This window comes from Schistocerca serialis, chromosome 2, assembly GCF_023864345.2.
Source record: "Schistocerca serialis cubense isolate TAMUIC-IGC-003099 chromosome 2, iqSchSeri2.2, whole genome shotgun sequence".
NCBI lineage: Eukaryota > Metazoa > Arthropoda > Insecta > Orthoptera > Acrididae > Schistocerca > Schistocerca serialis.
Window position 1 is genome coordinate 929,541,853 of NC_064639.1, and position 24,916 is coordinate 929,566,768.

General features: G+C 37.5%; 1 protein-coding gene across 1 annotated transcript in view; it reads left to right on the forward strand.

Annotated features, from left to right (window-relative positions):
• The window catches only part of LOC126458304 (esterase E4-like), a 43,038-nt gene that overhangs the window by 11,579 nt on the left and 6,543 nt on the right, over positions 1 to 24,916 (forward strand). The window contains exons 3-8 of the mRNA XM_050095250.1: positions 297 to 456; positions 4,601 to 4,786; positions 14,104 to 14,288; positions 16,904 to 17,078; positions 17,951 to 18,126; positions 21,976 to 22,123. Of these exons, the coding sequence (XP_049951207.1) occupies positions 297 to 456; positions 4,601 to 4,786; positions 14,104 to 14,288; positions 16,904 to 17,078; positions 17,951 to 18,126; positions 21,976 to 22,123 (1,030 nt within the window). The remainder of the gene's footprint in view (positions 1 to 296; positions 457 to 4,600; positions 4,787 to 14,103; positions 14,289 to 16,903; positions 17,079 to 17,950; positions 18,127 to 21,975; positions 22,124 to 24,916) is intronic.

Genomic DNA, 24,916 nt, shown 5'->3' on the forward strand with positions numbered 1-24,916 from the left:
CGCGTATGAATTTTGCACAATGTACAGACATAGTCACAAAGTCTTCAATAATTCTTCTACAATATGCTCAGTAATAAGCTTGTTTTGCAGACTGCATAATCTTTTGATCATTGTTACAGATTCCAAGAAAATATTCTGCATGGTTATAACGAAAATGAAAGCATGAGCAGTTTAGCACAGCTTATGTCAAATGAAGGAAATGGTTATAACTGTACAGTCTGTTTGTATTTCATAATAATTAATGTAGACACACAGAAATGACATTAATTAATGTATACACCTTTTTATAATTCCAGTTGCCAGACAGTACTGGAAACCCAAAGAGACCAGTAATGATCTTCCTGCATCCTGGTGCCTTCTATCTATTTAGAGGAACAAGTGACCTTTTTGGTCCTGAGTACCTCTTGGATGAGGATATAGTTCTTGTGACTCTCAACTACAGGCTTGGGGCTTTAGGTAAGCTGTCCCCAGGAACAGCATATTCTCCTTTAACTAAGTGTAAAAAACAACACACACACACACACACACACACACACACACACACACACACACAAACACACACACACATGGAGAGAGAGAGAGAGAGAGAGAGAGAGTGAGAGATTGATAGTTTCAAAGGAACCATCCTGGCATTTGCCTGAAGTGATTTAGGGAAATCATGGAAAACCTAAATCATGGGTTTGAACTGTTGTCCTCCTGAATGCAAGTCCAGTATGCTAACCACTGCACTACCTTGCTCAATAGGTAAGTGGGCTTTTCTGGATTACATTGTCATCCAAGAGGGACACCACAGGACCTGTGTTAGTAATAAAATGACACCATGACAGCTGTGGACTGCCTGAACATTATTGTGCACCACCTGCAGCATTCCTTCATGATTGATGTCCTCCCTGAGTGTGATGGCTTCTTAAAGCAGGATAACTGATCATGTCACAAGACTAGAATCATGCTCCAGTGATTTGAGGAGCATGACAGTAAACTCACATTGATATACATGAAACGTATGCACAGTTGCAAATATCATCAGCTGTGTAATGGAATGACACAATGAAATTTTGTGCTGAACTGAACTTAAACCCAGATTTCCCACATATTGGATGGTCGCCACACCAACTGGGCAATCTGAGCACTATTCATGGGCAGACCCGAACTTCCATATGTTGTCAGCCATATATGTCTACAACCTGTACTCACAGGCACTGCAATATTGTATCACATTGATGTCTTGGCCACCAAGTTTGCCTGTTATGAACCCATTGGAACATATCCTGGACATTATTGGGCAACAGCTCCATACCCACAAACCAGCAGCCCTTAATTTACAGAAGTGATTTGTGTGTAGATATCTAGTTCCACATCTCCTGAAACCTACCAATCCAGGTCATGCAGAATCCCAGCTGTAACAATATTATGAAAACGACAGTTGCTACTCACTGTATAATAAGGGCTTTAGCTGCCAGAGATAGTGATCTCATGTGTGTGTTTTTGTCTTTTTTCAATGCAGACCTTTTTTTGACAGCCCATTTTCCCACAGTCGTTTTATTGTGCCTATCTGCGACTCAGCATTTCCTCTACACGGTGAGCAGCAACTATGCTTTTCACAATATTTTTACATTCCAGCCTAGATTTTCCATGTTACAATCACTGCTGTATTGCATTAAAGAAAAAGCAAATGGATATTTACAATTATAAAACCCTTAGTTTAGTACCACAGCTCTGTCGCGCATTAGTTTCACAGTGAATATTGATGTTTGCTCACCATCTACTGTTCCAGACTTCACTCTAATATATTTTTTTCCAAAATGGCAAGAGACTTCAACACTGTTAGCATGGTTATAAATGCATAATTTGCAAAATATGTAAATTCTCAATCTCAGCTCAGGCTCCTCTTATAAATCAGTCTGCTACACTTAACTGACCTTAAAGTTTCTGAATTACCTAATGACCAAACTTGAGAAACACACAATTATTTTATTTGACCATTTTAAACTGTAAACATTTTTTGGTTCATTGCTTCTATACAGAAGCCCATAGTTTTTTAGTACTACTAAAAACATTGATTTCTGCATATAGAAACATTAGGGAATATATTCAGTGTCAACTTATCATGCATAGCCATTCTGCAAACCGGTTTGACCTGCCACCTGCAGAACTTACTATGGATCACTGTATGTATTCTGGATTTTCAATCATTAAGGTAATTTAAACATGCTCCTGCACATAAGAGTGAATTTTGATGATGTGTGTGTTTCTAATAGTATGGACAGAAAACAGAAACAAATGATTCACATATTACTGGAAAATTCTTGGTGGGACTTAAGGTGCAGAAGAAGTATTATGTAAACAGTGGCTTTATGTTACACAGTTTCACTAAATTGCATCTTAGTTTTCATGTGTAAAATCCCACATCAATGCTCAATATAATTTACTCTCATTTTTATAACCTTATCACTACAGTGCAAGGTGGATAAACATGTTTTGTATCAGAAAGTATATCAAGTACATGCACTGAAATACTAGAGAAATGTTAAGCAAAATTATGAGTGTTAACTATGTTAAGCATTCTACCCCTATATCTATATATGCAAAGAAGTGCCCCAATTTAACCCTTGTACCATTGAAAAGATGAGTGAAATCACTACTAATGCCAGTGATATTGAGAAACAACTGAAATTGAACAAACCTCCATGGCCCAATGGAATTCCTATCAAAGTCTATATTGAATTTGTGGCTGAGTTAGCCCCTCTTCTAACTATAATCTATCATAGATCCCTCAAACAAAAAATTGTCCCCAGAAGTTGGAAGAAAGCACACATAACACCTGTCTACTAGAAGGGTTGTAGGAGTGATCCACAAAACTGCCATCCACTATCTTTGACACTTGATTTGTGGTAGAATCTTAGAAAATATTCCGAGTTCAAACATAATGAAGTATCTCAAACAGTATCTCTTCCATGCCAACCAGCATGGATTCTGAGAACATCAATCATGTGAAATCCAACTCGCACTTTTCTCACATGAGAAACTGAAAGCTTTGGATGAAGGTGGTCAGGTAGGTGTAGTATTTCTTGATTGCCAAAAAGCATTTGACTCAGTATAACACATACCATAACTGTCAGAATTTTGAACAAATGCAGAAACAAGTGAGATTTGTGACTGGGTTAAGGAGGTTTGGTAGGGAGGACACAGTATGTTATCTTGGATGTGGAGTCATCATCAGATGTACAAGTAACTTTGGGTGTGCCCCAGAGAAGTGAGTTGGGACCCTTGCTGTTCATATTGTATATTAATGACCTTGTGGACAATATTAATAGTAATCTCAGATTTTTTGCAAATGATGCAGTTATCTATAATGAAGTACTGTCTGAAAGAAGCTGCATGAATATTCAGCAGTCAGATTGTGACAAGATTTCAAAGGGATGCAAAGACTGACAACTTACTTTCATTATTCAGAAATGCAAAACTGTGCACTTCACAAAATGAAAAATATATAATATCACCATAATATCACTGAGCCACAGTTCGAATCAGCCAGTTCATACAAATACCTGGTTGTAACACTTTGTAGGGATATGAAATGGAATGATTACATAGGCTCTGTTGTGGGTAAAGCAGATGGTACACTTCGGCTTATTGATAAAATACTGGGGAAGTGCAATCAGTTTACAAAGGAGATCACTTACGAATCATTTGTGTGACCCATTCTTGAATACTGCTCAAATGTGTGGGACCCATACCAAATAGGACTAACAGGGGATATTAAACATATACAGAGAAGGTCAGCATGAGTGGTCACAGATGTGTCTGAGCCAATGGAGAATGTTACAGTCAAGCTGAAGAAACTAAACTGGGAAACTGTTGATGATAGACTTAAATTACCCCACGGAAGTCTACAAATGAGGTTTCAAGAACTGGCTCTGAATGATGACTCTAGGAATATACTACAACCCCCCCATGTAGCACTCACATACGGATCATGAGAAGAAGATTAGAATAATTACAGTGTGTACAGAGGCATCAAACAATCATTCTTCTTGCACTACATACGTGAATGGAACAGGAAGAAACCCTAATAACTGGTACAGTAGGACATACCATCTGCCATCCATTTCAATGTGGTTTGCAGAGAAAAAGCCTCTAAGTGCACGGTAATTAGTCTAATCTTGTCTTCATGGTTCCTATGGGAGCAAGAGAGGTGTTTGCAGTATATTCATAGCTTCCTTGCTTAATGCTCGTTATTGAAACTTTGTAAATGAGCTTTCATGAGATAGTTGGCATCTACCTTGAGGATCAGACAGCTCAGGGTTTTCAGTATCAATATGATGCTCTCCCATCGGTCAGTCAAACCTTTAACCATTCCTGCCGCTGTAGGATTTTGCAAATAAAGACTTATATGAAAGATAGTGAGTACTGCCACTGTGTGTTGCTGTTAATAAGTTTATAATAAAAATTGCTTCTTTATTGCTCTTTGATCATTCAGTGGCTGGTGAATAATTTTTTTCTTTGTATGTTGAAGTAGTATGACTCTCTAAATAATGTTTAAATAGACATAAAATATTGTTGATTATAAAAATTGGGACTACATGTAATCATATTACAGGTTTCTTAAGCACTGGAGATTCAGTTCTTCCTGGGAACAATGGATTTAAGGATCAGGTGATGGCTCTCAAATGGGTACAGCAGAATATTGCTTCGTTTGGAGGTGACCCAGACAATGTGACAGTCAGTGGTTACAGTGCAGGGTCCATCAGTGTATATCTGCACATGCTGTCTCCAATGTCTAGAGGTATATAGCAATTATCATAATACTGATATTATAAGGTAGTAAGTACGAAACTTACAAGAACATCATTTTTAACATAGTCTCCTGGCATTTCAATGCACTTGGTCCATTGTTGTACAAGCTTCCTGATGCTCTCATAGAAGAAGGTTCTTAGTTGATCTGCGAGCCAGGAATGTACCGCTTCTTTCACTGCTTCGTCTGAGGCAAATCGACGGCCCCTTAATGCCTGTTTGAGTGGACCAAACAAGTGATAGTCAGAAGGGGCAAGATCGGGACTAAATGGAGAGTGATCCAGTACTTCAAACTTCAGTTTCTGGAGCATTTTAGCAGTGCCTAAGTGCATTTGTTTATGCAACTGTGTGAGTTAGTTTGGGACCCATCTTGCACAAACTTTATGAAACCCAAGTCTGTTGAGGATGATTTCATAGGCAGAAACTAGTAATTTGCAGATGATGTGCCACTTTGTTAATAGTTAATTGTCTGTCTAAGAGAATCATTTCATGTGAATGCTCAATGGTTTCTTAATTTGTGGGGGTAAACAGTCGTCCAGCTCCTTCAACGTGCATAACACTTGTGCAACCATTTCAGAATTTTTCAATCCATTCATGGACACTGCGTTGTGGCAAAACACTGTTCCTGTACTGTACCAAAAGTCTTCGATGATTTTTGGCCCCTGATACACCTTCCAACCACAAAAAATGGATCACTGAATGTTGCTCTTCTTTGGTGGAAATAGACAGTGGAATAGCCATGATTAATAACACGGCAGTAACAACAAAACTAACATAGCAGCTTGAAAATTGCAAAGATATAATAACAAATAAACAAAGCATGCATCATCAATGTAAAATGACTTGTTACCAAAATAAACAAAAATATAACTAAATTGCAGATAATAATTGACTTACCCTCGTACAAATCACGAACTTGACTAAATGTTTTTTAAATGCAGGGAAAAAGAGTACCATGTTGAATAGAAATCTGAAAATGGAAATTGAAATAAAATGAAATTATGTTTTTTTAATCACAACAAGGTCAAAGTACAGCATTTTTCATATTACTGACAGCAGTTTTGAGGACCAATAATCACACTGGCACTGAAACAAAGGCTGATATAAAGTATATAAAGTAGGAGATAAAATACCAAATTTGGTCTATCAAAATTGTTCCACTGTGGATTGTACTATTGTTCCTCTTCCTTATTGTTGAATGGATTCTGAAATGACAGACATGTAGGTAAGTGACTGCTGAACAGAAAATCAACTAACATTGCTCAACAGAGAAATGTCGACTGTGCCTGATGGGATATCTATATGATTACATGTAGATCATGCGAAAGAACTTCTTTCTCTTCTAGCAGCAGTTCCTCATAGGTCACTAGAGTAATAAAGCAAGCCAAGGGATTGCGATATAGTACAGATCATTCCTGTTTTCAAGAATGTAAACAGAAGGCCTATGTCACTTAAATCAATTGTTTGCAGAAATGTGGAACATGATTTCTACTAGAGACCAAGAATCCCCTCTGTGCTAATTAATATCGATTCCACAAGCAGCACTCTTGTGAAATACATCTCACTCTATTCATCAACGAGATGAAGATGGTACCCAAGTTGATACTGTATCCCGTAACGTGTAGAAGACTTTCATAATGTCCAACACTGCCACATCAAAAGAAAATATGAGCCATATCAGACTAGGTTTATGGTTGGATTGACATCTTCATCACATCTAGAACACAGCACACTGATCATAATAGGGGAGACATTATCAGACATGAAAACATCAGAAGATCCATGAGGCTGTTCACCGATGCTCACGTATACAGAAAAATCCCATAGGTACAAAACTACAGCAAAATACAGGAAGATCTGCAGATGACTGAAGCTGAGTGCAAGGGGTTGGATGCTGACAAAAAAAGGAACAGGAAAATGCCCAAATAGATGGTACGATTGGAAGACCCTCTGCTATGCACCACACAGTGGTATGCAGTGTACAGATGTAGATGGTCCTTAAGATAACCACACATAAAGAGGATGAAAGACCCATTAATGTTTGAACACATTACTGACAATGAATCACTGGAAAAAGGAATAACTTTAAAATATCTGGGAATTAGGTGTCCAGAATAAACTTAAGTAGAATGACCACACAAAACGAAATGCAGGAAAAGCAGGTGTCACACTGAGATTCATTGAAAACATTGTAGGGTAATGTATTTCACCCATAAAGGAGGTCACTTAACAAAATCCCACTTAAATGAATGGGTCCTTACAGGATAGGATTAATACAGGAGATAAAGAAGACCCAAAGGAAGGCACCATGTTTCGTCATGAATTTGTTTTATAAGTACAACAGCATCATAGAGACGCTGACTAAACTCCAGCGGCAGCTGTTGTAAGACAGGCAGTGGGCACCATGGAGAAACTTTAGTGTTAAAATTATGAAACCATAGCTTCCAAGAAGAGCCACACAACCTATTACTCCTGCCTAAATATTTATCTCACAAAATAATCGAGATGGAAAAATACATTCAAGTTCACACAGAGGATTATGAACTATGATTTTACATGCATACTGTCTTTGATGTATATACATCATTTAGTTGAACACTATGAAGGCGTTCCAGTAGAGCTCACTATGACACATCAGATAAAATGAGCTGTCAATGTGAGAGCCACATTATTATTATTTTAATGCAAAATAGCCTGTTGTCAAATAGATATACGGCAAGTCTGTAACTAGTAAGAACACAGAAATCAGTAGCTCATTGTTGGTGATACACCTGAACAGGTGCAAGGACTCACATGATATAATGGAAAAGTCATCTTGATTTGCTTTGATCTATGGCCAAATTTCCCAATTTTATTGTATGCTCCATTTTACACAGATTCTACAGTATCAAGTGGCCTAAAAATTGTATCACTGTAGGATCATTATGAACATTTTAGAAAGTAATAAATACTTCATAAAAATATTTGATTACCTCTTCTGAAAGAAGCCTCTTTCAAGTAGTTGCACTAATTCATCTATTCATTTTCACACTAGCCTCTACAGAACTCATCACGAGAAATATCTCTCAAGGATGTGTTGATACATTTTCTCAGAGAAATTTGCAAAAAATGACCATATGGTCCTTTGATAAAATCCGCAATTACTGTTTGTAAAACAGCTTTTCCATGGTCTGTCCTGATTGCATTAATTTTTTAAAATCATCAGATTCAGTTCACCATGAACCATCCTAAGATCTATCTACCGGTACATTGGGGAGTTATCCAGGCAATTATCAGAAAAATTTGCACGCTACATCAAAGCATAACATAGTCACTATTTTAATCAGTGATGTAGCATGTACATTTTGCTGATAGCTGGATGGTTTACTCTCATAACTAATACAGTCAGATATGAGAATGGTTAATGTTACAATGAAATTGGTCATTTTAAAAAATTAATGTGTTCAAAATATATAATAAAAATTCTGTTTCAGTAATCTGTTCCAGAACTTTTCAAAAGTAGATGCATTTGGCTCTAGGAACTCAAAATTATGCACAGAAGTGGTTTATTTCACATTTAAAAAGAGAACAAAACTGAATGAGTAAGTGCATTATGGTGGGATGACCTCTCATACAGAGCTAGTATTCGGCACTTCTCCTTGACTCTTGTGGCTGTCTACGAAGACATTCCCCACCATACCTCTCTGTACTTCTGTCTTCTACTGTGACTAAGATAGACATGCATCACTGCCTCTGCATTTCTTTGTCATGTTGATACAGTTACGTTTCATTGTCAATTTTTAACTGATCTGCCTGTTCCTACAATATATGGCAAAACATCCATTAGCTGCAGACTGTAGTCACATAAAGGATATTACGTAAGCTGCAGCGTGAAGAATTCACTGAAACTGCTGATTTACTGGTAGCTAATACAGGTGTTCTCTTCAATCATTTTCTGAACATGGAACAAATTTTCTTTGCTAGCACTGGATAATAATGAATAGATAGATTCTCTTTGAAAGTATATTTAATGCATGGTTTCACTGAATCAATAAAAGTTCCTGAAAACTGAAGGAGGGGTGAAAAAATCCTACCATTTTACAAGGCAATGGCCTAATTTGAAACTATAGGATGTTAGTATTCTCATTTAAACTACACTGCTGACACTTTTTTGATATTAGGCGGTACATGAAACCAGAAATCCAAGTTACATTTCTAAAACTCAACCCATAATGTAAGTTATAACAACATATTAAATCAGATATTGCCATTATATGCCATTCTTAGACGAACTGAAATAGGTTAGAACTTAACTGTTGAAAAGTTTGTCAAATTCAGTTCAGAACTCCTTGGGAAGTGATTACTAGGTACTGGTAACTAGCATTTCTAATCCAATGCTGGGCTCAGTGAGATCAGCTTTAATTTAGGCTTGGAAAGGAAGAACATGTAATAATAGGAAAGTTTGAGCTGAAACCTTGATTTGATTTTTATTTGGTCCTGTTGATTACATATTGTACAGATGGTGTACTAGTAATATAGGACAAAGCAAGTGAAATAATACAGTACTGCATGTGCATTTTATGTGTCACATATCAAGTATTTTACTTGGTTTCTAAGAACCAAGGTTTGCATGTAATATTACAGCCAGAATTTTACTGGCATAAATTTAATTGTAAGCTTAAGCATGTAGAATAAATAAAAGTACACATTTTTATTCTAATAGCACAAATAATTTACATTTTATAATCAACATTTAATTTGAAATATAAAATTATATCTTTATGACGTAAGTAAAAATGTCACAGTTTTTCCTTTTAAGAGTGTCTTTTTACGAAGTTGTTTTCTTTGTTCTTACACTAAAGGATGCTTAGTAACTCTAAGAATTCACTAATTTTATTACAAAGTTTGATATGTGCAGCATGTTCTTAGTTTCCTTTTGAACACCTGTATGTTATTAATTTCCTTTTTTATACTGATGGGGAGCTTATTGTATACTTTTATACCTGACTCAGTAACTCCATTGCATATTTTTGTGATAGTTGCAGAAGCTTGGTGGAAATCTGTCACCTGTCTTGTGCCATGACTATGAATGTCGCAGTGTTTCTGAAATAATTTCATGTTGTTGGCTACAGAAATCATCAGTGAGTATACGTACTGATTGACCTGTAATAGCAAATATCATGAGTTATTTGAAAAGCCCTGCAGGATGTTCTGTCAGAGACCCCATAAATGTAGCTCACTGCTCATTTTTTTAACTTTGAAGACATTTTCAACTCTTGCAGCATTTCCCCAGAAGATTAAGCCATAGAAGAGTATAAAATGGAAATATGCAAAATCTGATAACATGATATTTCACTGTCAACAAAGTGAGAAATGGTTCTCAGTGCGAAGCATGCTGAGTTAAGTTTCTTGACCAGCTGATCGATTTGCTCCTTCCATTTTAAAAGACTGTTTGTCTGATTGCCTAAGAATTTTGTATGCATGGTTCCATTAATTTTCTGATTGTTAAATCCATTTCAGAAACTTAAAGTGTTTTATTTGTTGCCTGAAACCATACAGACTAGTTTTTGAAAAATTGAGGGTTAGGCTATTTGCTGCGACCATTTGTGTACTTGGTAATTGTCTGTCAGGGATGTATCCTGCACTGTGGAGTTGGGCACCTTGATCAGGATATTTGTATCATCAGCTCTGTCATTAATTATAATTGGTAGATCACTAACATAGATTAAGAAAATCAGTGGCCCGGGGATCAAACCCTGGGAGACTGCATTTCCCCTTAGTTTATTGTTACACCTGCCTCCATTAAGAACACTCTCTGTTTCCTTTTGTGTAAATAATATTCTAGCCAAGTTAAAGGCTAGTCTCTGATGCCATAATGTGGAAGCTTTTAACAGTGTGTTATAGTCTACAAAGACAAATGCCTTAGCAAGGTCACCAAGGATCACCACTGGATACCTTTTGAAATTTAGTTCACCTGCAGTTTCATCTGTCTGGCTAAATATTGCTCTCTCTGTGGAGAATTCCTTATGAAAGTTTAACTGTGCAGATGTCGCTGAGCTATTTTGAATTACATGGCTATAAATCCTATGATACACTTGTCTCTCAAATATCTTTGAGAACACAAGCAATGAGAGATGAACTAATAGTTAGATATTACATTCCTCACTCCCCTTTTGTGGACTGGCAGAGGTATCATATATGTTAGTCTATCTGGAAATACCCCAATTTCCATTGGCTACACAAATGGTGCAATATGTGAAAATGTGCCTATGATAGCATACTATTTTATTTTACTTAGCAAAACCAGTTAACTGCCTCTCAGTTTGGTTTTCATAAAGGGTTGTCCACACAGAAAGCAATACAAGACCCCACAAATGAAGTGCTAATAGAGCAAGAAAAATTGTCCTGTTGGTATATTCTACTGCCTTGCCAAAGCCTGTGACGTACCACATGGATCGGTACTGGATCCACTCTTGTTTCTAAGCTACCTTTATTTATCTTCTAATGACTTAAAAGGACACTTCAAAAACTGTAATGTTTATCAGTGACACAAGCATACTAACCAAGGGTTCAAACTCCCTTAGCAGATACAACTCCGATGATAGCTGAACAGGCCTAAAAATGGTTCACAGCTAACAGTTTGTTACTCTCACAATGACTCATATTATGCACTTTGAAAATAGCATAATGATCTTTTAGAACCAGAATAGACATTAATGGCCATACAATGAATGAAGTACAGTTTGTAAAATTCCTTGGGGTCTAAATAGGTAGTAATTTAAAATGGAGTCAACACATGGATAAACTAATCAAGACATTCAGTTCAATTTGTTATAGCATAAGAAGCACCTCTCAATATGTTGACCTAAAGACAAGAAAGTTAGCTTATTTTGCATATATTCACTCTCCATTGTCTTATGGAATTATCTTCTGGGACAGTGTATCTAAAGTAAACAGTTATAAAATTCAGTTTGAACTGAACTTTGATATAAACAGTCAGATAATATGAAGATGCAAATACTGATGAAACCATTATTTCATCACAGAGATATCTCTGTGACAAAGTGGTGGCCTCATCATCTTCTGACACCACCTGCTGGAGGACTGATATCCTCTGTACTCTCTACACATGGGGCTTCCTTCAAGAATTTTTAAAAGACAGAGTTTTCAAGGTACATGTGGGTTCTGCCTTCTCAGACACCTTTACCAAGGAAAATGGTTTGCATCAGGTTCCGTCCTGAGTGTCGTCCTCTTTGCTATCGCCATTAACTCTGTTATTGCGTGTCTCCCACCAGGCATCTCCGGCTCTCTTTTCGTTGACGATTTTGCCATCTATTGCATTTCTCCACAGACTTGTCTCATTGAGCAGTGTCTTCAGCAATGCATCTTTACTCGTGAAGCATTGACAATGGCTTTCATTTTTCCACTGACAAAACAGTTTGTATGAATTTCTGGCAGTGCAATTGGTTTCTTCTACTGTCTTTATGTCTTGGGCCTGTTGCTCTTCTGTTTGCTGAAACTACGAAAATCTTGGGGCTCATGCTCAATAGGTAACTTTCATGATCCTTCCATGTGTCTTACCCGGCCACCACTATACACGGTCCCTCAGTGTCCTGTGTGTCCTCAGTGATACTCTCTGGGGAGCAGATTGGACCAGCCTCCTCCGTTTGTACTGTCCCTTGTTTATTTGAAAATAGACTATGGGTGTTTCATTTATGCATCTGCATGTCCGTCCATTTTATGCTGTCTCAATACAATCCACCATCATGGAATCCGTTTGGCACTGGCATCTTTTACATTAGCCTGGTTGAGAGTCTGTATGCAGAAGCTGTCAAACTCCTGCTGTCATACTGCTGTGTATAGGGCACATCCCTCTTCTCTGCTACCTTCTGGAGTTTGCTTTCAGTTATTGCTTTGGCAGCTTAATTTCATGCTACCTGCCATTTTCCCAGTGGGTGTGGCCCATTCATCACTTTGACTTTGTGTGGTGGCTCCTGTTCACCTTGAACTTCATTCGCTTCCTAAGGATGCCACTTGAAACTTGCTCTGTCGCCATAAGTTTCTTGACCTTCACACATAACTTCGTGGTAGTACCTTTGTGTACACTGATGGCTCTCGGACTGACCGTGGTGTCAGGTGTGCCTTCATCATTGGTACTGATGATTTTCGGTATAACCTTCTGGAACACTGCTCATTACTTACAGCAGAGCTCTTCGTCCAGTATCAGACCAAGCAGTACATCTGGTGACATAGGCTTTTCAACTGTGTCATCTGCTCTGACTCTCTCAGCCCTTCAGGACCTGTGTGTGCTGTACACCATCCATCCCTTAGTGCAACAAGTCCAGGAGTGCTTTCACTTGCTCACTCTTGATGGAGTCACTGTGAAGTTTATGTGGGTCCCTGGTCATGTCAGTCCTACAGGGAATGAGGCCACTGACACTGCTGCCAATGTTGCAATCCTTGTATCTCAGCCCACTACTTCTTCCACTCCATCCAATGATCTGTGTGTTGCCATCTGTCAGCAGGTGGTGTCACTTTGGCATGACTAGTGGTCTTCCCTTCATGGGAACAAACTCCGGGGCATTAAACTTCCTAACGGCTTGGCTGACCACCTCTCGGCCCTCTCGTCACCAGGAGATCATTTTTAGCTAGGTTGCATTTTGGGCACTGCCTTTTTAGCCATCACCATTCATTCCCCACCACTTTGTGCTCATTGTCCTCAGCCTTTGATGGTGTATCATTTCCTGACAGAATGCCATTCTTTTAACCAGTTATGTTCTAATTTATGTTTGCCGTCTGAGCTATTGGCAGTTTTAGTGAATGATGTGCAGGCTGTCAACCGCGTTTTTATCCATTGTAGCAATATGGCAAAGGACATTTAATCTTTAGTTCAGGACCTCCATTGTCCTTATGGCTCATTTTATGGCACTTTCTCCCAGAGCAAGTCCCTGTTTTTAGTTGTCTTTCCTTCAGTCGATTGGGCTTAATGTGTAATTGCTTTTAACTCCTTGTTCTCCTTCGTGTTATAAGGTTCTGACATGAGTGCATATGACCTTAGTTATTTTTGCACCCTAAAACAAGAGCCTTCTGATACTTGATAATGGATACTTTTCATCTGAAACCAGTCATCAAAACATTGTAATGTGCAACTAAGACTAAATACAGTGAACTATATTCTGGCACTTGCTTTGCTCTGCGCCACCATGGCAAATAGTACTATTAATTAGAAGGTGATCGTTTTCTAAATAACATCTCTGTTTTTTTTCAGTGCTACAATAATATTTAAAGTAGCTACATAATCATCATTGAAAGTACAAATTGCTTTTTCAGGCTTGTTTCATAAAGGAATTGCAATGAGTGCAGCTGTTCAATCAATTGTTATAAAGGACCCATTGCAACAAGCCAAGAAGCAAGCAAGAATGCTAAACTGCCCTGACACATCATCAGAGCAGATTGTTAATTGTCTGAAAGGAAAGGATGCCATAGAGATTGCAGAAACACTACCACAGTTTTTTGTAAGTGTCATGTACTTATTAAGAACATAATAAAATCAAACAAAAGATTTTATAATCAAAATATCCACGGGTGTGCTGCCGGTCTATAGTGCCCGTTGCACACTATAGACCGGCAGCACACCTGTGGATATTTTGATTATCAAATACGCCGGGAGAAACTCAAGAATCACAGAAGATTTTATATTGTCACACATGCTAATAGACTAGAAAATTGTCAATACTGGGAAATGGCAGTGAGAAGCACCACACATATGTCATATCTGGTTGTTTATTTTAAACATTTGCTGTCAGCTATTTTTGTTATATACTTAACAAAGTCACGAACTAGTATGTTTCATTCATATTTACAAAATATTGTTTGTAGGCAAAAGGAGTGTAACTGATTTAACCATTTTGATATACTGCAAGATGAAATGACTGTTTTTTATTAAGTGTGCAGATAATGATGTGCTTGTATAGCTTAACATGCAGTGCAGTATCTTGTGAAACAGGGAAGTGAACCAGGCCCAGATAGAAGCTGTACAGTGGATTAATGACCGTTGGTCTGGTACACCAGCCAGCCTAAGTGTAGTTTTTCACACTTGTTTAGGTGAATTCTAGGCTTGTTCCCAATCTCCACCTCCAAAAATACCATAGACAAGCAGCTAACATATGATAAAACACAGAACAAAGTATACATGAATCATAGACATGGTTTTCCTCCCATAGGTTAATTGAAGACTGTTGAGGTGGGAAGGGCATCCAGCAAATAACTTAAAATAATAAAAATAAATCTGATAGGGCATGAAAACAGGGCACCCCATATAACAAGATAAATATTAGGAAAGAGAGATTAATTGTATTAATATAGTTTGAAAGGGAACTGACAATTTTAAATCTCTCTGATAATTTGTCTAGTTATCTTAATTGTGTATAATGCCAATGTTCATCACTTCTATTTTAAGTATGTTTCCTATTGTACCTTATCCACATGGCCACTTGAACCAAAGTTGAGTTATTGCCTCACTCTTTTGCCTCTTCCATCATTTTTGGTTTTCATCCATGCTCCTGTGAGTTCCCAGTCTGGCTATAGCTTTTCTGACTCCATCATGCCATCTCAACTTTGACCCACTAAGGCATCTCCTTCCTTGTGGCTTCCCTTGTAGCACTTTTTTTACCATCCCTTCTCAGTACATGTTCCATCCATTCAATCCATCTGTTTCTTCTTCCTACCGTCACATCTTGCTCACTGTACAATGCATAGGTTTCTGTGTTCTTTCTTCTGCTAAAATTATATGCTCAAAAATTGGTTCAAAAACTTTTCAAAACACTTTGTTTTTGAAGATGATGATTTTCCTCTCTGTCTTCCCTGTCAGTGTTCACATCTCCACCACATATGTTAAGACATTTGCCTTGAAAATACTTAGTTTTGATGTCTTTTTTAGCATTTGACTGGTGAATATTTTATTCATTGTAAATATACAATTCTTGCAGATCTTATAAACCGAACCATTTGCTGTTGCCAAACTGCCTCAAGATTGGTCAGTTCACACCCCCCTCCCCCCTCCCCACACACACACACACGAAATGCATGCGTTTCATACATGGCACTAGGCGAACACTACTAGAGCCTTCCGCACAAGATGGGATTCAGTGTTACATATGTTATAATCACAGAGATTGGTACATTAGAAAAGTTTTGCACAACATTATGTGAAGCCAAATTTTTGAAGGTTGCAGTTCATCATTGCTACTGGAATAGGAGTCACAAATGAACAGCATTAAGCATGGGAGTGTTGTAGAGTAGTGGTAAGCACATGAACTTGTCGTGTGCAAAATTGTGGGTTCGAAACTCATGAAGGACAGCGAACTTTTTTATTTCTAAATCTAAATCCAATTATTTTTATTCAGTTAATTGATTTAGATGTATTTTTTTTAATTTCTAATACTTTGCCGCATTATTTTCATTAAAGTATTGACAATTTTATTTGCTCTTATTTTTCTTCCTATCATTCTTTTTTCTTTGGAATTTACCAGTAACACCTATAATCTACAACCAAGTCCCAAACAGGAATGTTCATTGAATTACAGTTCGTTGTTTAGTGCTGAAACTGAAATTTTTCTGTCTTGAGTTTGCTCGTAGAGGTTAGCTTTAATCACCATGAATAAAGTGATAGTTCTGCCACAGTTTGTTGACCACAAATCATAAGGTTGTTGTCGCAGTTCAATCACTGGTCACTTAAAATCAGCAGTTGACAGAGCATCTTGCATTTCCATCAAACCTCGCCATGGCTGCTTCCAACTTTGCTCCACCTTACAAATTAACAGCATTTGTGAAGTGCCTGCTGTGTTTCTGTGTTGCGTATAACCGAGTGGTAGCTGGCAACACTGTAATGGCAAGCGACAGATGATCAAATAATTTCAATCAGACTACAGTCGGTCTGCTCAGTTTCAAAGATATTCCTGGTTCTTCTATCCTGATTTATATACTCAGACAAGTGATGGCTTTTTTTTAATTTTTTTAAATTTTTTTTTAAGGAATGTCTCACAAATAATTACAATGTGCATTGCTTACAAACAGTGTAAGCCTAAGACGATGCAGTGTAGTTAACTCCTCGTTTTTATTAATTTTATAGGAATGGGGTTGGGATCCTATGGTTGTATTTGGTGTCATTGTTGAAAAAGATTTTGGAGATGGGGCTGACAGATTCATAACTGCAGATCCCACTGAACAACTACTCTCTGGAGATTTTGCTCAAGTTCCATTGATAACAGGAACTACCAAAGACGAATTCTCCTGGAAAGCTTTGGGTAAGTAAACTGCACTAAGGATGACCTAATATTTTTAAAAAAATAATAATATTACTGAATAAACATAGAGATCACGTAGAAAAATTTAAGGAAATTACATCTCACAGAAATGTGTACTACCAATCATTCTTCCCACACACAGCAAGTAAACGGAACGAGAAGTAATGTTAATTCAGAATATAACAAAAAGCAAACTCTGACACACAATTCACAGTAATTCATAGAGTATAGATGTAAATTTAGGTGACATGGGCAAAAGTAAGAACAATCTTGCATCTTGAGTGTCAACAAAGACTGCTTGGAGCTGGTAGACAGAATGCAAGAAAGAGTTCTGTTCATCAGACTGCTACTTAAATTTCATCACATGCAACACTCCATATAATATAGCAAAATTTGTAGTTGTAGTTTGATCTCATGGATGGCTGTTTGTCTTCACGTGGAAGGTGTGGGGTGTATCAGATACTGCAATGACACATCGTAGTTGAGTGTTGTTATGTGGAATCTTTTTAAATACTTTGCAATTGGGAACTGAACTGCATTTCACTGTATGTTCCAAGATCGTATTCACCATTTCAGTAGAAATCCTCATGCAAGATGTCAGGTCAGGTGTTTAGTTAAAGGAGGCTACAGTGATACTGAAACCGATGTCCACTACAATGTGTCCACAGATGTATTATCCAGCGATTATGAGACTGTACAGTATGGTGTTCAGAATTAGGAATTAACAGTTTACTGTCTCAGAACCATTCTTTTAGGACCTTCATTTTTGTTTTTTAATTTTCAATCTTTGTTTAAGAAAAAAATGGCAGTTAATGCAGAAGTAATGTTTGCTAATATGTTTTACCTTTAACTACAACCATTTAATATTTCAGAGATTCTCTACAATGGTTTGGCAGAAAATATGACAGAAAATTATGAGACAGTATTCCCAATTTCATTTATTTATGAGCGAGATACACCACACTCGCTAGAAGTCAGCAGAGAGCTGAGGAAGTTTTATCTTCAAGACAAACCAATAACAAATGACTCTGAAACTGGGCTTGGACAAGTAAGTAAAAAACTAGTTACAGACACTGTATTTGTATGTATATGGCACAACTTATATAAAAATCGCGCAAGGGTTTTGTGATGTCCAGTATACAACTGTTTCACCATCTCAACATTCTGATAAGAAATTTACACTGCAACCATTTTTATTATTTTCTTCATTTACAGGAATGAATGACAAAACAATAAAATTTGAGCAACAGTATTGATGTGTATAAAATGTGTATAGAAAAAGTAGACTTCAGGATATAATTCAGACACAAAAATATGACAATCCAGATTTTCACCAACACAGTCCCACTTTCTACATTCACACTTTTTGGAGTGTTCTTTGCATTGTTCATTTTGTGGAGTTGTCTGTGAGTGAGGGTATGCCATAAAGCATCGGTACAGTAGTAAGTGGTTGATATTAGGCATAAGTAGAGGTTATATTCATGTATGGAGTGGAGTGGTAATTTACGGGATGAATAGGAATATCTTTATCAAGCAGATGCTGTTAATGACGAATTAATTTCTTTGTGCATATACATCAGTGGCAGTTTGAATGCTGTTTCATTTGGAGAAAGACGAGAAATAATGTAATATTCCAAAAACATAAACATATAATGATATATTGAGCCAGTATAAGAAAACTTTTTTTATATATATAAAGTTAGTTGTAACACTGAACTTAAAACACAGAACAGGTAGTACTGTAAATTCTTTAAGATCTTTCTGCAAACTCCAAGAGATTGCCCAAAAATATTAAACACAAAACAATTAAACAGCTGTGACCAAATTAAACTGTACTTCCTAAGACATGAATTCATTGATTACAGTCTTACAGTGTTATGAAGCATCTCGAAAAGCTATAAAGTAAGCAGTTTGCCAAAGAGATTATTTTTCTTTGGGTTTAGAAAGAGATTTTCTTAGAGAAGATGGCCTTTACTGATGAACCAGCCTTTCATGTTTGTGGAATGGTCATTAGATGTGTCTGAATCTGAGACTCAGCAAATATAAGTGCTGTACTGAATTTGTACCTTCATAACAGGAAATAGAGTGGCTTCTACAATAAACTGTAACACAGAATTGAAACTAATCCCATAAGAAGAGATTAGTAAATAACCTCTTTTTTTAAATGAATTATTCTGCTTCAGTTCTTGAGCAGAATATAAAAATATTTAGAAAATTTTAAATACTATGATGTATGAGAATGATGGCAATACCGATCTGTTGAAGCTAGCCTGTGAATAATTGGACAAAATTAAAATAAAAAGAAAATTACTCATAATATTAACAATATTTATGACAGAAGAGGAGTGACCGTTTGCCAGATACTGAAACAGAATGCATTGGAATTTTAGGGTTGTTCAGTCATGGATTCCACAGCAAAACTAATTGTATAGATTTCAAAACTTCTCAACTATCTTCTTTAGAATTATTTGCATGCAGTGTTCCACAGCAACTCATGAGTTTACATACATACAGCGTGTAACAAAAAGGTATAGCCAAACTATCAGGACACATTCCTCACACATAGAAGAATAAAATGTGTTATATGGACAAGGGTCCAGAAACACTTTATTTCTATATTAGAGCTCATTTTCCACTTCTCTTCATAATCAAATAATCACGTGAAACACACAGAAACAGAATGTGCCCTCTTTACATGAAACATTTTCTTACACAAAATGTTTAAAATACCATCTTGGTTACATTTAGTTAAAATATACAGTACGCTGTAATTCTTAGGTTCACCACCATGTTGTTGTTCCAATTTAACAAAGGTAATCCTCACATGCAACTCACTTCATTGCTTCTGTTGACATGTGACTAATTTCACTGTTCTAGCAGCATCAAGCATGCAGCATGAACTTTTTAGTGTTCATCATAACTTGGTTTCCAGTACAGTGCAATGGAAGTGTATTCAAATGCAGGGTTGGCAGCTTCCCATTTTCTGAGCGGATTATCAGATGGTAATAACTGTGTTTAACAAAATGGAACACCTACAGCCATCCTTATGATGTTATTTATTATATGGCTAACAGTTTCAGTGCTTCTGTACACCATCTTCAGGCCTTAACTGACGCTGAGGGGGTTTACTCCAATTGTACACACGATTCATCAGTGGCCAACATCTATAAACTGGTTTTCACAGACCATCTATAACAACGACGCTGTGTCTCCACATCAACTACCGACTGTCTGGCTAATATCCATGGTGCTCAATGTTTGTATCAGGATATATTTCCAGAATGATGGTGCTCCAACAGGACATTTGAAGCAACTGATTGTTGTTTTAGGGATGCTTAAACATACTATTTGCAACTGGGGGAGGCCTACAAGGGTTGGGACATTTCAGCTGGAGAAGACCTTCTCCGTGCAGTTGACAACAACCCTAATGTCACCATAAGACAATTAGCACCAACAAGCAATGCTAGCTACACTTTAGGGCATCTTAATTCAACAATGGATCAACCCTCACTTTATTACAAATGTGCTATTCATGGATGAGGCTTCACTTCATCTTGATCTGAATGCCAATTTTTACAATCAGCATGTGTGGGCTATCAAGAATCCTTGTGAAATTGTGCATCTGCGTTATCAACGACTTTTGGGCTGGCATTGTTGGTGACAGTTAGAGCCTCAACCCAGGCTCACCAGAGAAACTTAACCATGCTGTGGAAAATGAACTCAAACATGGAAATAAAGCTTTTCTGGACCCACATCCATGTAACACATTTTCTTCCTCTATGTATGAGGAATGTTTCCTGAAAGCTTGAACATACCTTTCTGCTACACCCTGTAAATAAGTTGACAAAAGATAATCTTCTGATCTAAACTAGTCTTTACAATAAAGAATATGTCCTTGCAGCAGATTTTTTGGTGATTAATAAAAGTGTTTTTCAAGTCCTTCAACAGTATATATCGAAAGAGGAGGAAAAATATGCATTGAGGACTATAGAAGCTAGACGCAATTGTAAAGCAGACGAAGCACTTCATGAAAAGAGATACATGATGAAGGAAAAGAGACTTGTGATAAAAATGAACCAATAATCAAATACGATTTTTGAATATCAGTAACTAACTACCAGAAACTGATAAAACATAATTGAAAAATAAGAAAAAAGCAATAAAGTCTTATAACACTCAGAGCTGGGAGGCTGATTGAAGAAATGTGAGATAAACTGAACAAGAACAGACCCATGAGGAAACAGTCACCATACTTTTAATGAAATAAAAACTGCAAAATGGGAGATAGATTTTAGTAAATAGATAACTCAGAGTAGTGACAGAAAATGGGAGGGTACTGTAAAAGAGGATGGAGAACAACAGAGAGCCATTTTGAGTTGGTGAACTGCTTTCCTGATTTCAAACTCTGGTGTTGAGTGGATAGATCTGAACTACGCATTTGTGAGTCAGGTACAAATGTTCCTGCTGTTATCCTCCCCTGCATGCTCTCTATAGATGTGGAAAAAAAATCACAAGGAAAATCAAAGTATTTATGAAATTCGATTCAAACAGGTGATAATACTGAGGATCAAAATTAAATTGAGAATGTTCTAACATAATATGACATTTATGATACAAAAAATTAGGCAGGTTTGGAGAAACAGGTATACAACTGCACTGGAACAACTGTAATTGTATCTGATGAAGTTTTCACTAAATTCTTCTAAAATGCAACAAGATATAAAACACAGTTTTAAATTTTGTCCATTATTTTAGGTCGACTGTAGTTCTACTCCCAGATGAAACTTTTTCGGTGTGACTCCAGTCGTGTCAGCTTGTAGTCAAATAAACTGTACTTTGTTTATACTTCTTTAGTTGTGATAGAATTACAATTCTTATTTCTGCTTCACTTTTACAGGCATACTCTGACTCACTTGTCATATTCCCAGTGGACCGCGCTGCCAAGATAGTTGCTCAGAAGAGTTCAGCACCTGTGTTTTATTACCACTTCATGTATGCAGGGAGATACAGCTGGGTGTATACACCAGGAACAGAAACACCATATGGTAAACACCTCCCTTCAATGATATATAGGTAGCGATAATGAATATCTATGACAAATTTATGTCAATAGACAATTTACCTAGTGCCTGAAGACTTTGCATGTCATTATAACTTTTTTTCAAAAGTCTGCAAAATTTCCATTGTTTGGTTTTCCCTAACAGCTTTTTTTACATTCCGCAACCCTGTGTTATTTACTTTTGTTACTATCTCTAATGCATTACTCTCCTCAGTATCTGTTCTTTCTCTTCCTTCAGTTTTTTTTCCCTTCCAAACCACGCATGCTCTAATGTGTAACAGGCTTTTTGGAGTGCTTGTCTGCAACTCAATTGGTCATTTTTATGGTAGCAATCTATCCTGTTCCTAATTTTGTTGATATTCCAATCTGGAGTTTTCATTGTTCAAAAATTAATCTCGTGTATCATACAGGGTGATTCAAAAAGAATACCACAACTTTAAAAATGTGTATTTAATGAAAGAAACATAATATAACCTTCTGTTATACATCATTACAAAGAGTATTTAAAAAGGTTTTTTTTCACGCAAAAACAAGTTCAGAGATGTTCAATATGGCTCCCTCCAGACACTCGAGCAATATCAACCCGATACTCCAACTCGTTCCACACTCTCTGTAGCATATCAGGCGTAACAGTTTGGATAGCTGCTGTTATTTCTCGTTTCAAATCATCAATGGTGGCTGGGAGAGGTGGCCGAAACACCATATCCTTAACATACCCCCATAAGAAAAAATCGCAGGGGGTAAGATCAGGGCTTCTTGGAGGCCAGTGATGAAGTGCTCTGTCACGGGCTGCCTGGTGGCCGATCCATCGCCTCGGGTAGTTGATGTTCAGGTAGTTCAGACGATAAGGTTTCATAACTAACCTTTTTCGTAGGACTCTCCATACAGTTGATTGTGGAATTTGCAGCTCTCTACTAGCTCTGCGAGTCGATTTTCCTGGGATGTGAACAAATGCTTGCTGGATGCATGCTACATTTTCATCACTCGTTCTCGGCCGTCCAGAACTTTTCCCTTTGCACAAACACCCATTCTCTGTAAACTGTTTATACCAACATTTAATACACCACCTATCAGCAGGTTTAACACCATACTTCGTTCGAAATGCACGCTGAACAACTGTCGTCGATTCACTTCTGCCGTACTCAATAACACAAAAAGCTTTCTGTTGAGCGGTCGCCATCTTAGCATCAACTGACGCTGACGCCTAGTCAACAGCGCCTCAAGCGAACAAACGTACAACTAAATGAAACTTTATAGCTCCCTTAATTCGCTGACAGATAGTGCTTAGCTCTGCCTTTTGTCGTTGCAGAGTTTTAAATTCCTAAAGTTGTGGTATTCTTTTCGAATCACCCTGTATATTCTGCTCCTAACAGAATTATTGAAAAAATACACATAATAATTACAAAATGCTCTATGTTCAGGATACGTTCATCAGCAAAGATTTCAAGAACACTTTACACGCAGTAAGAAACTATACAAGCTACTAATTTCCAAAACGAATTTTCACTCTGCAGTCGAGTGTTTGTAGATTTGAAACTTCCTAGCAGATTAAAAATGTGTTCCGGACCAGAAATCAGACCTGTTACCTTTGCCTTTCATGGGCAAGTGCTCTATCAACTGAGCTACCCAAGCATGACTCATGACTTGCTCTCACAGCTTTACTTCTGTCAGTATTTCATTTCATACCTTCCAAGAAGTTCTCCTGCATACCTTGCGAGATGAGCACTCCTGATAAAAAGCATATTGTGGAGACATGGCTTAGCCGGAGACTGGGGGATTGTTTCCAGACTGAATTTTTACTCTGCATTGGAGTGTGCACTGATCTGTAACTTCCTGGAAGATGAAAACTCTGTACTGGAATGGGACTCATCTCAGGTTTGAGACCCAGCCTGGCACACAGTTCTAATCTGCAAGGAAGCTTCAAATCAGTGCATACACTACTGCAAAGTGAAAATTTATTCTGGAAACAATCTGCCAGACTGTGGCTAAGCCATGTCTCTGAGGAGCGGTAGTCTCGCAAGGTACAGATGAGAACTTATGTGAAGTTTGGAATGTAGGAGACAATGGCAGAAGTAAAGCTGTGAGGGTGGGCCGTGAGCTGTACTTTTTTAGTTCAGTTGGTAGAGCACTTGCCTGCAAGAGGCAAAGGTCCCTGGTTCGTGTCCTGCTCTGCCACACAGTGTCAACCTGCCAGGAAGTTTCAACTTACTAATCTGTCATTTGAAAATTCACTAGACAAAAATTACAACTAACCTTCAGGATGCAAAATTTTAAATACTCCCACAGTCGCTTTGTGTGTGTGTGTGTGTGTGTGTGTGTGTGTGTGTGTGTGTGTGTGTGTGTGTGTGTGAGCACATGCATGTGCATGTGTACATCTGTCATCAGAGGAAAGAATTAAGTTCCAAAAGATAGTTTCCTTCCTCTGACGACAGATACATATACACGTGCAAAAGGCTATGTAGCTTTTGGAACTATTAGTTCCTTCCTCAAAGAAGAAAGAGGGATACGTCAGGAACACTAGAAAGGTGGGACACTTCATTTGGATCACAGGGTCAGAGGGACCTACTGCCATGAACGCAATGTTGTGAGGACCTATTGTCCTCGCAACTGGTGGGCCCTTCTCGTCCTGGAGTGAGAGTGAACTCCTCCAATTTAGCCCTCTTTCTTTCCTGATTAAGAAACTAACAGTTCTGGAAGCTAGGATTTTGTTTTATTATTTTTTTATCTGTCTTCAGTTGTTGCCAGTTTTACTTGCTGAAGGTAAATACTAGCCAACCAT